At 40.8% G+C, this 15,074-nt stretch overlaps 3 protein-coding genes and 1 pseudogene across 5 annotated transcripts; 2 read left to right on the top strand and 2 right to left on the bottom strand.

Annotated features, from left to right (window-relative positions):
* Positions 1-74: 74 nt before the first annotated feature.
* LOC139618130 (zinc finger protein 260-like) lies at positions 75-4,031 on the bottom strand. 2 transcript variants are annotated; one of them, XM_071473796.1, is made up of 3 exons: positions 3,434-3,574; positions 3,111-3,258; positions 75-1,429 (listed from the first exon to the last, which is right to left on the bottom strand). In XM_071473796.1, exons 2-3 carry the CDS (start codon positions 3,133-3,135, stop codon positions 420-422), a joined length of 1,035 nt encoding a protein of 344 aa, XP_071329897.1. In that variant the 5' UTR covers positions 3,136-3,258; positions 3,434-3,574; the 3' UTR covers positions 75-419. The 2 variants fall into 2 exon arrangements, with proteins under 2 accessions (XP_071329897.1, XP_071329896.1); XM_071473795.1 differs by lacking the exon at positions 3,111-3,258 and having other exon boundaries at positions 3,434-4,031.
* Positions 4,032-4,167: 136 nt separating this feature from the next.
* Positions 4,168-7,414, bottom strand: LOC139618128 (zinc finger protein 595-like). 2 transcript variants are annotated; one of them, XM_071473792.1, is made up of 2 exons: positions 7,231-7,414; positions 4,168-6,846 (listed from the first exon to the last, which is right to left on the bottom strand). In XM_071473792.1, the coding sequence occupies exons 1-2, from the start codon at positions 7,412-7,414 to the stop codon at positions 5,672-5,674; spliced, it is 1,359 nt and encodes a 452-aa protein (XP_071329893.1). In that variant the 3' UTR covers positions 4,168-5,671. The 2 variants fall into 2 exon arrangements, with proteins under 2 accessions (XP_071329893.1, XP_071329894.1); XM_071473793.1 differs by lacking the exon at positions 7,231-7,414 and adding an exon at positions 6,942-7,091.
* On the top strand, positions 7,406-10,695 carry LOC139618134 (methionine-R-sulfoxide reductase B1-A-like). Its single transcript, XM_071473806.1, has 5 exons — positions 7,406-7,540; positions 8,114-8,241; positions 8,879-9,021; positions 9,277-9,391; positions 9,954-10,695. The coding sequence occupies exons 2-5, from the start codon at positions 8,187-8,189 to the stop codon at positions 9,971-9,973; spliced, it is 333 nt and encodes a 110-aa protein (XP_071329907.1). The 5' UTR covers positions 7,406-7,540; positions 8,114-8,186; the 3' UTR covers positions 9,974-10,695.
* Positions 10,696-10,840: 145 nt separating this feature from the next.
* LOC139618133 (methionine-R-sulfoxide reductase B1-A-like) lies at positions 10,841-12,680 on the top strand (annotated as a pseudogene).
* The last annotated feature ends 2,394 nt before the right edge of the window (positions 12,681-15,074 follow it).

The raw sequence follows: 15,074 nt of genomic DNA, 5'->3' as shown, positions 1-15,074 counted from the left end.
TCAGTGTGTACATCTCACCAGACTCATATCATAAAAACGTGGCTTAAAACTGGATAGAAAGTAAATTTTGACTGTTTCTGGCAGACAACCACTTTATTAGATAAACTGTAACTCCTTGCAGGGTACATTTTGAAATCTACAAACAGTATGGAGATGATCAACATGTAAAGTGACTTCTGCTGTTAAGTCATTTATTTACCATGTATGCCCATTATAATACAGAGAGAAGAGACTTTTCACACTGTATTTCTAATGAATTATTCGACCTGCTCATGGAACAACACTTATGATCGGTAAGGTTCTCTTAACTGGTATGTCTGTGGAAAATGGCACAATCAAACGCAAGGTCTCAGTGGTGCATTTAAGCTGCTTCTCCAAAATAAATCTTATCCTTTTGGACTTTTCCACATGTGTATAAGTTACTCCATGCTACCTCTTGCATGTGCGTCTGCATGTTCAGTCATCTGTTCCCGCTGGCAAAATATTTTACCACAAATATCACAGGAGAAGGGTTTTTCTCCTGAAAAACGTTTCATGTGTTTTTTGAGTTGACCATGGGTGTAAAAGAGTTTCCCACACGGCCCACACTGATACGGTCTCTCTCCTGTGTGTGTCAGTCTGTGAACCTTGAGGTTCTGGCTCTGAGTGAATGCTTTCCCACAAACATCACAGTGATACGGTCTCTCCCCCGAATGAGTCCTCATGTGCACAGTCAGATGCTCTTTTCGGACAAAAGATTTCCCACAGTCCTGACATTTAAAGTCTTTAATCCCTGTGTGTATTTTTGAATGTATATGTAGACAACCAGGGTTGGTGAACGTCTTGCCACAAACATCACAAACAAGGCGCTTGTTGTGAGCACTTTGCAAATTACTTAAAAGCTCCTTTGTAGACTCGCTTGTCCTGTTATGTGTTTTTAGATGCTTCATGAAGGGACGGATGTATTGGAAACCCTTTCCACACACAGGACAAACACTGCGGTCCTTTTGATTCTTAGCAGAAGAATCTCCATCAGGCAACGCCACTTGATCCTTCTGCTTCTTGCTGCCATTCTGTCTTTGCAAAACCTTTGCCCCTTTGCTGTGTAACCACTCCTCATCACTGTCGCTGTTCTCACTCTGAGCTGCAGAGTCATCTGAAGAAACTGGCGGCAGCTCATTAATCATGTGTGTCTCTGGCTGATCTCTTTCAGTTTTCACAACTTCAGGAGAAGGAGAAATAACCTCCTGTGTAAGACTGTCAACCCCAAATTCCTCCTGCTCCTCTTTTATTTTGAAATCTATCTGAACCAGGCAGTAGGTCCCATCATTGTTTTCTGTATCTGTGCTCATATGAGAGGAGCCTGGGACCTCAGACTTGTCTTGTTGGGTTGTGTTGGGTTGTGTTGAGTCTCCAGTCACAGAACCATTGGTAAGTGGAGATTCTGTAGCTGCGAAAGGAGATGGAGGCAAGTTATTCCATAGCACTTTGGATTAGAAGTGAAACAAATAATCAATTATTCTGCAATACTTTGGTCGTTGTTTGAGTCATATGGTTAAGCAATTCAGCATATTCACCGTTTATACCTTCTCAGCTGTGTACACTGTATGTGTCACTGTAATGTCAAAATTAAGAAGAAAGAAAGTTCTTATGGACATTTCCTGACATCTCATAAACCAAATGATTGTCATTGGCTCGAGCCTTTCTTTACAAATCAGTCCTGACTTAGTCCTCACGGTAGCCAGATTGAAAATTGGTTCCTTAGCCTCTACCCATTCAATAATCTTTTAAAACAGAGGTAATTTGGATATTGAACAGTAAAGGGGGAGTGTTGGATTTGGACCAGGTTTCTGGAGGCTGGAGGCCAGTCTATTCAGTCTGGGACAACAACAAATGAGAGAGATTGATTTACAATGCCAATAAGCCAAGTTGTAGTGATTCCAAAAATGTCTTTGAACAATTTGAGAGGTAGAATATCAAAGTTACAAGATCACAATGTTGATTAATTTTGGACACAAGAAGTGTGTTTATATACGCACAAGTGCCCTGGTTATGATCAGGTCTTTGGAGTATCCTGGTTATGTGTTTCACATGTAAACACCTTATCCTGGATAAGCTATTATCTCAGTTTCAAGAAACCTGGATATACTAGCTAGAGCACTGGTGGAAACCAGGATACTGTGGCGCATAAACACATTATCCAGTGTTCTGACCATTCCCTGCCATTTTTGTAGATACACAGTAGCTAGTGATACAAAAAGACGCACGCCTTGTATGCCTCTGCAAACCAGCCAAGTTGTGGGAAATATGGTCACAATTTCCCCTTCCTAAGTTACAGTATTGAATAATGGCCAGTGGTGTTTTTGCAGAACATTATGATGTCACAGTGAAGTTGACCTTTGACCATTTGGATATAAACTATCGTCTATTATTACCATTCTATTAAATGTTTGTGTTAAATTGTATCATAATTAGCGTATGATTTAGTGACTTATCGCCAAAAATTGGTTTTGTGAGGTCACAGTGACCTTTGACCTTTGCCATGAAAACCTAATCAGTTCATCTTTGAGTCCAAGTGAATATTTGAAATTTGAATAAATTACCTCAAGGGGTTTCTGACTTTGTCTGAGGGCGAACAAACTGTTATGAAGAGTATGTGATGTGATGAACATAAAAAAGTTGTAAGTGATGTCAGACTTTTGTTTTGCTGTTAAAGCAAAGAGGAGAGGAGAGGAGAGAGAAGGAGTAATCAATCTAAGGTCTGATAAGGTCTATCTGAAGGGCATGTTGCATTTTTAATCATGGGAAATATTTAACAGAGTGTAGTTTTTTTTTTTCTAACTAAAATACAACAGGTTTAGTTTATTTCCACTTGTCATCACACATTTTCCTCATGTTTTTCTGGGCGGCAGCGATGAAAAAAAGAGTGTAAAGTGTAGACAGAAAAAGATATTTGTGCAATTAAAATGCAGCTATAATAGTCATTATGTAGTTATTTAGTTTGGTAAAGAAGCTCTGTAAAACCAGGCTGGATACATGGAAATCCTGCAACAGCAAACAACTTATTTGTCACTTAATTGTAAATTTGTCCAGCTGGAATCTGATTGGTCAGTAGTTAACCTTAAATTAACCTGCTCTTGCAGCACAGGTTGCCATGGTGAGGTACCCCGGTTACCATAGTGATGTAGCCCGGATTAGAGTTAGCCAGCTTCGCGGTACAGGCCCCTGGTTTCTCTCTGCTCCGTGTTAACACCGAAAATGATCCAAACCAGGAAATCACTGTGCATGCAAACGCACCCAACGTCGACCAGGTCCCTCAGAGAAAGGGGGGCAAAACTTAGGTGAACTCACCGCCTTCAGGCTTCTTTTAATCTTGTCAACAAATCACTTACGACGCAAGAGAAAAGCTACCAAGACCCAAACCTGATATCTGGGCCGGTGTTTTGACACTCACCGGGCGGCTCGCCTCTCGGTCGGTGGACGCCGGCTTCGTGCAGGATCAACGTTATGGTTTTCTCCACCTCTCCGAGGATCTCCTCCGCCGCTGCGTACAGCCGCTGGTGAACAAACGACCTCAGCTGAAACATCGCGCTATCCTCGGTGGGCAGTGATGGGAAACACCGCTGCAGAAGGCGGAAGAAGGCGACAGCGATGCGGGGTAGTGTGGCGGTCACAGTATAAACCACACAGTCTATGGTCAAAGTAGAGGCAAAGATTCATCACGTCGCGACTGCTAGAAAGATCATATATTAAAGAAGATGGTCCACTCTGCTTTTATTTTTTCCCCCCTCTTCTTCTTCTTCTGCTGCTGCTTCTTCTTCTTCTTCTGTGGTGTATTGTTGTATATTGGCGGTTACCGCTCCCGTCTGGGCTGGAGTATGGAACTGAAGTGGACTATATCTGGTTTATTTCAGTGTCAAGTATTTGAAGTATTATTGAGTTCTTCCATTCGTTACTTAACAAAAAAATAAAAAATAAAAAAAATAAATAAATCGTTGTCTTAAAAACTGGGCGTGTTTCTGCTTTTTTTCTGTCCACATACTAAGCTGAAGGTGCTGTAGGTTTACTGCTTAGTAAAATGTGAACTTAGAACCGAGTGTTAGTTTTTCAGACAGACTGAAGAACATGTGTTGATGTAAATATTTTGACTTGGTGGCCACAGCAAGGGAAAGATAAAGACTACTGGACTACAGGATATTTAACTTTATTGTCCCCCACATGGAAAATTGGTTTCACCATAAGAAGACATTACACAGAATAATATACAAAAATACATATATGTGTTATGTGTAAAAGAACTGCTTTGATGGTCAGGATGAAATTGGTTTTGTCCATGGGGATCAGTTAACCGTCTTGGTAAGTGCCAACATACAGTATTTCAACAGACTAAATCATGTAGAACAGAAGCCTGAAGGGATTTATGAACATATTTCAACTGTGTGGCTTTTTTTTTTTTGATAACAAGCGAAGCGGCTCTTTCATCTGTTCTTCAAAATGAAACTACCTTATAAAAAACACCACAACAGGGCATTCACATTGTCACAGATGGGTTTGTGTGATAATAATGTGGAGGGGGAGACTTCCTCAGAAGACACAATGCATAGTCTAGGTGAAAGACCTCAATCTAAGTCCATCAGATAAGTTAAGATGCGGACAATTCCTTTCCTCATTTGGTTTTGGATAAATGTATGCAAATGTCCGATGTAAAAACTACTTCGCTGATCATTACAGCACACAGTGCAAACGTCTGTCTGATTCAGTTGTTAAATGTTAAATGTGATCAGTGCAACAAAGATGAAATAAATAATAAAAATATATCCATTCACTTTTTTTTCCTATTGACTATCTGTGTAAATATGTTGGACAGCAACACTTGCAGTGAGTACTTCTGCTGGGTCATCATCTTTGCAACGTTCATCCTGAAGATAGAACAACGCAGGCGGACAGGTCACTTGGCTCACTCTTTGCTACTGTAATATACACTTAAATGCAGAGTTGCATGAGAGCCAAAAACATCATGCTTCAAATTTTTGCCTCTGTAATTTTACAACTGTATGACATGACTTATGTTCTATATTATTCTTGCTTCATGGCTGTATTTACTAAAAAAAAAAAAAAAAAAAAAAATGGGTTGGCTGCAGCTCAGGTGGTAGAGTAGTAAGACTGAAGACAGTGAACCCCAAATTGCTCTGCTGTGTGTCAGTACGAAAATGAGGAAAAAAAAAAAACCAAAACAAATGAATGTATGCAAGTAAGACTGGTTAAAGCATGGTCACAAGCAACTGTAAATAACCTTAGGGAGAATATGTACTGCTATAGAAAACAATCTGAGAATTTTTTCAATCACATTCTTTTGCTAATATGAACATTAGCCCATAAATCTCGTCACGTTGCTAAGTTCAAACAGTTAAAGCTCCAGAACGCCAACGCCGGTGTTGCACCTGACAAAGGCCCTGCACGCCCACGGTACACCCATACAGGTGTTTTCACTTTGCCTTAGCAAACCGTTGACATGGTGAGATGACTTACCTCAAGTACCACTAAGTTTACGCTTTCGGACACGTCTGGCAGTAATGATTTGTATGTAAACTCGAAAATGGCCAACAGGTGAGTCATGCAATGCTTGTAAACCTTCCCCTGCCAAACTCACACACAATATATGAGATGGTCTGTCTGGTTCATTTCACTGTTTTCACTCGGCCGCTGCCTTTTCATGTGTTTGTAGGTGCACTTTAAGATTAGGCGCAAACCTGTATCTCATGCCACAAACTTGACAAGCATACGGCCTCTCTCCTGTATGCGTGGTCCTATGTCTCGTCATCTGTCCACTTTGGCGAAAACGCTTACCACAAATATCACACGGGTACGGTTTTTCTCCTGAATGGTATCTCATGTGTGTTTTGAGGTGACTGCTAGTGTTAAAAAGTTTGCCACACAGGCCGCAATGATATGGTCTCTCCCCTGAATGGCTTCTTTTATGAATTGTGAGGTTCTGGCTCTGACTGAACGCTTTTCCGCAGACATCGCAGTGATACGGTTTCTCCCCGGAATGGGTCCTCACATGGACGATGAGATGCTCTCTGCGGTAAAAGGTTTTGCCACATTCTTGACACGCAAACTCTTTTATACCTGTGTGTATTCTTCCGTGCAGCCGGAGACAACGATTACTGGCGAAAGTCTTGCCACAAACATCACAAAAATACGTCTTGTTGTGACAACCCTTCAAATGAATCACTAACTCTTTTGTAGACTGGTGTGTCATCCCGCAAACCGTGCAATCAGTGTTGCTCTCATGTGTTTTTATGTGCTTCATCAAGGAGCCGATGTACTGAAATCCCTTGCCACATAAATGGCAAAAACTGCGATCCTTTTGACTTTTAGCAGACACTGCTTGGTCCTTCTTATCATCATTGCCGCTTTGTCCTTGGAATACCTTTCCTTTCCTCTTCACCATTTTGGTCTGTTCCCCTTTGCTGTTCACCAACTCCTCATCACTGTCACTGTTCTCACTTTGAGCTGCAGAACACTCCAAAGACAGTGGCTGCATTTCAGATGATACTTGCGTCTCTGGCTGATCTTGCTCACTTTTCACAATTTCAGGAGAAGGAAAAACAATCTCCTGCGTCTGACTCTCGTCTCCAATTTCCTCCTCTTTTATCTCTGCCATCTTGAAGTCTGTCTCATCCATGCAGTAGTTCCAGTTATCGCTCTCCAGGTCCACACTGGTTTGTGACGGTCCCGGTAACTCAGCATTCAGCCTGAAGTCAGACCCCTCCGGAGTTGAGGGTGCTGGGTTTTCTTGCTGCGGCGGGGTGTCACATTGGTCTCCATGTTGTGCGGTGCTGCTGGTCAGTGCAAGCTCTGCAGCTACGGAGACAGACACAAAAGTTACCCAACAGGCTGTAGCGTTTCCATTTCAGATAAGTCGTGTTATACAAGAACACACAATATAAAAAAATTACAATTTGCATGGGCAGTCATCTCTAACTCGTCTGAGTTTCTGATAAAATGCTGCTCTTGCACTGCTCTAAAGCTCTACAGCTCTTATTTACAGTGTACACTATTGAAGTGCTTAATGCTGTAATGCTGCAGCAGAGCTCACAGTACTTTGTGTGTGTGTGTGTGTGTGTATGTGTGTGTGTTTATGCGCATGCGTAAACGAGCAGCAACATCCTAAGCTACTTCTTCAGCTACCTCTGGATATGAGAACCACAGCGGCACCACGCAGCGCCTTACAGCAAAGACGCAAACCTGATTTCTTTCGCAGAAGGTCCAGCTGGCGTCGCAGACTTTCGACCTCCTCTTTAGATCGACTAACTTCGGCTTCGTACAGCGCCAACGTTATGGTTTTCTCCACCTCTCCGAGGATCTCCTCCGCCGCTGCGTACAGCCGCTGGTGAACAAACGACCTCAGCTGGAACATCGTGGCGTCCATGTCTCCGGGGACAGCCTCGGAGCAAACACATCGGCCACAGCGGCTGGAGAGCAACAATATTAACTCTGCTAACCCACCTCCAACCTGTCAAGTCCTGCAGACTGCGACCCGCCAGCAGCCACTACGGTACATCCGGTTCGAATCATTCACAATAAAAGCGTCGCTTCCAAATAGAGATGGAATTTGGCTGAATTTAACGGAATTAAACATGAATTAGAGCAAGTCACCATAACAAATATTTTGTTTGTAGTTTTCATCCAAAACTGCAAGAGGACAGCAAACATCATTGGAAAGAACTGAAGATACTGTGAATAAGTGCGTCTTAATTGTAGTGGCTATTTATTTATTTATTTGCAACCTTTAATATCAGTCATCTGTACATCTGTACAATATATTGTGATTCAGTGCAGCAATTCTGCCATATAAATCTGCCTCTTCAAAGTTTATAATGTTCCGTTTTTGTTAAGATTATGGCAGTGGTCTCCAGTACGATTGACGACTTGTTTTCCAAATAGGAGAAACAATTAATCCTAAATGAACATTTTATTATTGTATTAACTTTGAATTAATTTATTCATACATTAAAGGGGAATGCAGTTATTCAATCTATAATAACTTTTTGATATATCTTATTTTAATAAGACACTGTAAACAATCCGTAAGAAAGACTTCATAAAGTTCTCTGATTTAACTTTGAAGGGCAGACTCTCAAACCGGAAGTGTGATTGTTGCCGGATGACCGTCTCTGCTCAGTGCAGGAGGCTGCGAAGCGATGTCGTTTTGTTCTTTCTTCGGTGGGGAGGTCTTTAAAGACCATTTTAAACCAGGTACCGTCATGACTTTAACTTCTTGTACTTCGGTCAAAATTTGTGGTGAACAGTTGCTGGTTAGCAGAGGTGGAGGTAACGATAACCAGCTAGCCACTGTTAGCTAACTGTGCTTTGTAACACTAAATAACTTTGCAAACATCCGTGTGTGTCGGACTAAACTATCCATTCTTGTTCCTGTCAGCTGTAGCTCACCATAAAAACTTTAAGAGTTTTTATGGTGATAGAAAATGACACTGTGATATTTTATGACACTGTTCATATGGTCACAGAAGACTAAATTAATTGGCTTTGAAATACTGAAAATAAACCTTGTTAGCTCCTAAGCTTTTGTGACCCATGTTCAGGTTACACAACAACTCTGTTGCCAAACTGGATCTAGCTTGAAATGAGATGTTAGACTTCCGTTTAAGAAATACACACTTACAAATACAACATTAATGATTAACAATATAATACATTTATGAAAAAATAAAGGGAAGTCATAGAAAGAAACAAAACATGATCACAAATGTCTATGATAAAAAAGATGATGATGTCAATCCTGTGCTCGGGTAATGTTAAATAAGATCTGTGTGAAAATAGTTCTCTTGTCATGTCGTTCACCAGCCATCATCTCCTATCCTTTTCTCCTCAGGGATTTATGTTTGCTCCAAGTGTGATCACCAGCTGTTCTCCAGCCGCTCCAAGTATGAGCACTCATCTCCCTGGCCAGCCTTCACAGAGACCATCCGTGAGGACAGTGTGTCCAAACATGAGGAGAGACCTGGAGCATACAAGGTACCAATCTGTTACTTTGTTTATTGACTGAACCTCAGAGGAAGTTGGTGGTAAACATTTATTTCTTGACTAGGAACCGTGTAATGTCATACTTGCGCACTCGATTAAAACAACTGTTGTTTTTTTTAATAAGTGGTTGTAAACAGCTTATGTCCCTTTAAAAACTTCTCATGTGAAGGACTTTATAATGCATTAAATTACAACTGTATGGAAATGTACAAAGTCCTGCTTCAGGTGTATGATGTGTTGTTCCAGGTGCGGTGTGGCAAGTGTGGAAATGGACTGGGCCATGAGTTTGTGAATGATGGGCCAGCCAAAGGGTTGTCTCGCTTCTGAATATTCAGCAGCTCACTGAAGTTCGTCCCTAAAGGTGCAAACAGCCAGATCATAACAACAGAGCTTAGAGATTTTACTGCAGATACCATATTTCCATTGAGCAAAAAGAACTTGAGTGTAGTAATGCATCCTCTTGTACGGTTATTTTTCCTCTTTAGATGTGTTACAATACCAAGTTTGAAGTTTTTGCTGTCACATACCATATAAAATAGGGTAAATATATATTATTAAAGACATTCTGCCTGTACAATTTGGTTAACTAAAAAATATTTTTACTGAATTAACAGTGAAACTCTTAAAACTTTCATTTTGTATGTCCCCCAAACAATATAAAACCTGCAAATGCAGACACTTATATGCAGTTATACTCTACTTGTTTGTCTGTTGTGTCCCCCGCAGTCCACACAGACAGTTGCCATGTCTTCTGATTCAGTAGAGTGTAAGCATTACAGCAGAGGTGTTGTCTCAAATGCTGAACCTGGCTAAGTTTAAACAATTTCTGTTTCGAGACTGTGCCCATCAATATTTAGATGTGTTTGCTGGAAAACAGTTTCTGCACAATCCAACATCTCCCTGTCTCTCTTTGCTCTTCACAGATAAGGTTGATGGACAGTAAGGTGAGCTGGAAGTGGTACGTTTTGCTGGACTTGTAGACGTTTCTTTGTGCTGCTGAAGGTGCGGCCAGTGGATGAAGAGTTCTGGGACAAAGCCCTAGCTGGGAGCACCAGGCCTCCGATGAATGGTGGCCTCACTGAACAGCAAGAACAGAGGACTGGTCTCATCACCTTTTTATTATGCAATTATCACAGACTCAGTAACCGTGATCACCTCACTGATGACACAATCACTTTCTCATCAGTTTTACATTGATCGACACTTGTATTGTCCCATGGGGAGAACAGACTTCTCATGGCTCTGTAAGCTATTTCTTACTGGGAGACTAAATGTGTTTGTTTGTTTACCTTCACAGTTTTTTCCCTATACTTTCTCAAAGCTGAAAAGGTAAATGAACAAATACACCAGAAATAAGACTAGCTGAATCTATTCCAAAGACACTCATGATGTTTTTTAAATTAATTTGTCAGCAACGGCCTCTGCTGTGTTTGATGTCCTAATGCAGAAAATGATTAAATATAAATGCTATTTTCATTAATTAAAATAATGCTGATGCAGTCAACATCATTCTTAAAGAGCTTTATGTAAATTGATCAAAATTACTGATATGCAACATGAATGATATAACTATATTTTGAATGATAAACAATACAATATTTTGGTAAATACTTGCTGTTGATAATCCTTCAAACATTAAACCACTTTTTCTAGATGAGAACGTGATATGTTGCTATTTCCTGTTTCTTTTTGACTCTTACCATATTAAGTATACTATCATTCTTTTTATTTTATATGATATGTTACTGTATTAATGGTCTCAAGTATCAGACACGTAGCCTATGTAATCTTTTTTAAAGTGTAAAGATGGCACGCTTGCCTTACGTTGACATAGCTGCTCACGATGTAAGTGCTGCCACCATGTGGAAGTAAAGAGAAGGAGAGCAGGTGTTACACAAGCAGGACAGAGTCGCTGACACTTGATCTGGACACCCTGATTTGTTTTTTTCCAGCTTAGGCTGGGTGACTCTTTGCAAACATATTTTTAAACTAACTGAAGGGAAACTACTCAAGAGACTGCTTCATTTGACATGGAGGATATGTCCTATTGTTCTTTTACTAATGGAGAAGAATACAAAAATCACTTCCAGCCTGGTGAGTGACAAGGAAGCATGAGGTTGCATGTCAGGGGGAAGCGAGTCCCACTGTAGTAAACATGAAAGTTCATGGCTATTTTTTTTTGCCTCTCAGGTATATATGTGTGTTCTGAATGTGGACACGAGTTATTTTCCAGCACGTCAAAATTTGAGCACTCTTCACCTTGGCCAGCCTTCTCAGAAACAATCCATGAGGACAGTGTTTCCAAACACCCTGAAGCATGGGGACCCATAAAGGTATATTACCCCTGCCAAACTAAAACACCCAACTATTATAATAAGCTAACTGGGCTAAATGGGAGTTACTTCCACACTGTACCTGTTGTTAATCAAGTGATCAATAGGTATCGAGTTTTGAGTTGAACCCTCTGAATGTAAATGTCCCAGGTTTGTTGTGGAAAGTGTGGCAATGGACTGGGCCATGAGTTCTTGTATGATGGACCAAAAGACGGGATGTCACGCTTCTGAATATCCAGCAGCTCACTGATGTTCATCCCTAAAGGTGGGCCTACCATTGCTTTCTATGTAGCTGGTTCTACTAAAGCTTCATCCACCTTTTAACCCAATGTTTTGAACTGTTCTCTCCCCACAGAAAAGGTTGATGGACAGAAAGGTGAGCTGTGAAAGAGAGGGCAGTTTCCTGCCGCTGTAGGTGCAGACAGTGAATGAAGTGCTCTGGGATAAAGCCTTATAGGTCTCCTGGACACTGATGGACGCTGGCCTCACTGGGCAGAAAGAACAGACCGATCTCAACCTCTTGTGTTGCTTGTGTTTTGCATATAGTTTTCAGGCCTTAATGCAAATTAATCTGCCCCTCTGGATCTATGAAAACCTCAAATTGTTCTTCAAAAATGCAATTGCATGTTTCCATCAGCTGATGGTGCTATCTACCATAAAAAAAACTTCAATGATCCATGTTAACAACTTGGTTAATGTGGACATACAGTTTGTTCTTTGTGCAAAGATGTACAGCACTGTGCAAAACCTTTAGGGACTAAAAGTAAAATGAGACTGCTTTCAAAAATAATGCCTCAAATGTTCTTTATCAATTAACGTCTTACACAATGCAGTGAACAGACAAAAAACCTAAATCAATTCGATATTTGCTGTGACCACCCTTTAAAATAGCACCAGTTCGTCAGTTTTTTCCATGGCACTTCACAAGTAGGTTGTTCCAATCTTTGAGACTTGAGAAGTTCTTCAGTTCTTCTGTGAATTCAGTCTGTGGATTTAGTCTCGTCTCTTCATGTAATCCCAGAACTACTCCATGATGTTGAGATGAGGGTTCTATGGGGGCCAGGTGATCTGTCGCAGGACTCCTTGTTTTTGTCTCCGAAGACGGTTCTTTATTACTGGCTGTATGTTTGGGGTCGTTTTCCTGCCGCAGAAAGAATTTTGGACCAATCAGATCATGATGGTAAAAATAAGAATCTAAACATCTAAAGTGCTCAAAACTTTTGCACAATACTGTACATCACTGCAACATATAAGTATGTATATTACTGCTTTGAATAAAGGAGAATATCTTGTGACTGGAATGAATATACATTTCAACTGAGGTGTTAAATGACTTCTTTTGATTGCTGTCTATTCACTTGTATAAATTTCCCATTTTAACTTAATTAAATTAATTAATTTATGATTTGCAGAGAATTCCTGCCTGCAAATGTTCAGTGTTTCATGAGGAAAAAGTGTCTTTTATCACATAAAAACCTTGTTTTTTTGGCATGTAATTTATTTTACGTTCTCAATGAAATTGCAAAGATCTACTGATTAAGAGCACAGTAAATATTTGAACAGCAGGTATCCATTGCTAACTGCTGCCTTCCCCTAATGCCAGTGACCTGTTTCAGAAAGCAGATTCACTGAGTTGTTTGGGCAAAAAGCTTTTTTATTTCAGTGTATGTTAGAGACGTGAGGAGGTTCTGTGTTTTTCTACTCAGCGAATCTTTCTAGATAATTCAATAACCTGTTTCTTGGCCAGTGGAGTGGTGGAATTCTAAACAAAATGAGGATGCGGGGGGTACGTTCAACAGCTCTAGTGCTGTTTAAGTGTCTGGGTTGAGCAGGTGTGGAGCTGCTCATTTCAAAGGCTGGAAGATCAGAGGGGGAGATGAAAGCTTCAGTGTCAGCCAGAGGATTAAGAAAGGAAGTGCAAACATTCATAGATAGTAAAGCATTTGAAGCACAGATGATTTTATTCAAATCAAATGATTACTCCTATGGTAAAAACTCTTGAGGTCACATCAGAGGGAGCAGCAGTTGCAAATGTGTCAGTGTAATGTGCTTTTGTGACTTTTATTTAAAGAGTATCACTTTGCTGTTCAGTATATTCACAGTCTCTCATCCCTCCAACTGTCAGCTCAAATCCTAATGTCTCACCTCGAGCTCTTCATTAATTGGGTAAAACCCTCCTTGTGACTGATTAGACATCCTTGTTGTGTATTCTCTGTTGTAACGCCACAGCTGGCACACAGACTAAACTGTCCTTGGGGGTGAAGTCTGGAGGAGGAAAAGGGGGAGTTTGAGAAAAGGATGAGCTGCAAACCCAGCAACAGACAGACACAGACGGAAATACAAAGATAAACTAGATGTGAGAATGGCAGATGGAGAGGAAAAGGAAATTGCTCAAAACACAGGACTGTAATTAACATTTGCTATCTGCAGGAACAGTCTTTCTGGTTGGCATCTGAGCACAGCTGTATGGCCAAGAGGACGTAAACAGGAAGGAGGAAGTGGTAATCCTCTGATGGAATCATGAGACAGACCCCACTTTTCTTCCACTGACCTCTGGGGCTCATCCTGCTTGTAAAGCAAACATGATCCTTAATTACATTAAACCACTACTACTCCAAAGCCTTCCGCAGTCCTGAAGGCCAGGCTTCGAGGTCTGACTAAACATGTGTGTGTCCCACTGACTCATTCATGGGACATCTTGTTTTAATTGTAACCTATATGCGCCCGTTGCTCAGATGTGGATGTTTACGGGGACTGCACCTGCTTCTGTTTTGAGCCACAGAGTGTCTCATTCTGCTTCCATCACAAGTTCATCAAGGTAATGTTCCCTAAAAACATCTGTCATCCAGTGGTTCTGCGTCACCCACCACAGAAGCTGTGATCACTTTGTGGGAGGAATAAAGCTCCTGAATGCGTGACTGTAACAGAAATAGAGGAAACTCCTTTCATCAGGGAGTAATATCTGTAGTGTGTGAGTTAACCCGCTATATATGATGTCTCCATCCATACGTACATGGTGGGGCTGCCCTCCACATGTTTCAGACGCACATATGTTGGCCAAACATCTGTCTTGCTCTGAGTGATGAAAGAAAGGATAAACAAGGCTTTTATAAATGACACTTGAATGTGATTTATGCTCTGGATCAAAGGAAAGTCCTGGAAACTGAAGGAAGTCCAGGTTGGGCATTGTTGTAATTCTGTCCGGACAACATGTGTTTGAAAGAGATGGAGTCTATGAAAACCATAATGAGAATATTTCTGCCCATCCTCTCTGACAGGGCCAGCAGTGAGCCACAACATGAAATGATGTGTAGTTTACTGAGTGTATAAACAGATTTTATGTGGTGTGGGTATGTGATATACATATCTTGATGGGCCGTATTGGTTATAAACACTGTAAATGTAAAATGAGGAGTAATAAAAATACAATCACATTAAGGAAGAAACAATGGGAAACCTCAAATTTGGGTTCTTTCCAGCAAAATGTCAACAGTTTAAACATGTGAGAGATCGTTTTGCAGAATGCAAACTTGCACCGCAAAGCCAAAAAGTGCTTTGTCAAATCCCGGGTAGGAGGGCCTCCAGTGAGAAAATAAACAATATGTGAAATTTCAATGGCTTCTGCTGCTTTATTGTCATCTTTATCACATGATCACCTTCCTGTTTTTGAGCTGCACCAGCTTCAATAATACACAGTGGGGGGTGTTTGAA

Source organism: Trachinotus anak, unplaced genomic scaffold (genome assembly GCF_046630095.1).
Source record: "Trachinotus anak isolate AG129_WGS33_773 ecotype Australia unplaced genomic scaffold, CSIRO_AGI_Tana_v1 ptg000003l, whole genome shotgun sequence".
Taxonomy (NCBI): Eukaryota; Metazoa; Chordata; class Actinopteri; order Carangiformes; family Carangidae; genus Trachinotus; species Trachinotus anak.
This window is presented reverse-complemented; position numbering and strand designations above follow the sequence as displayed.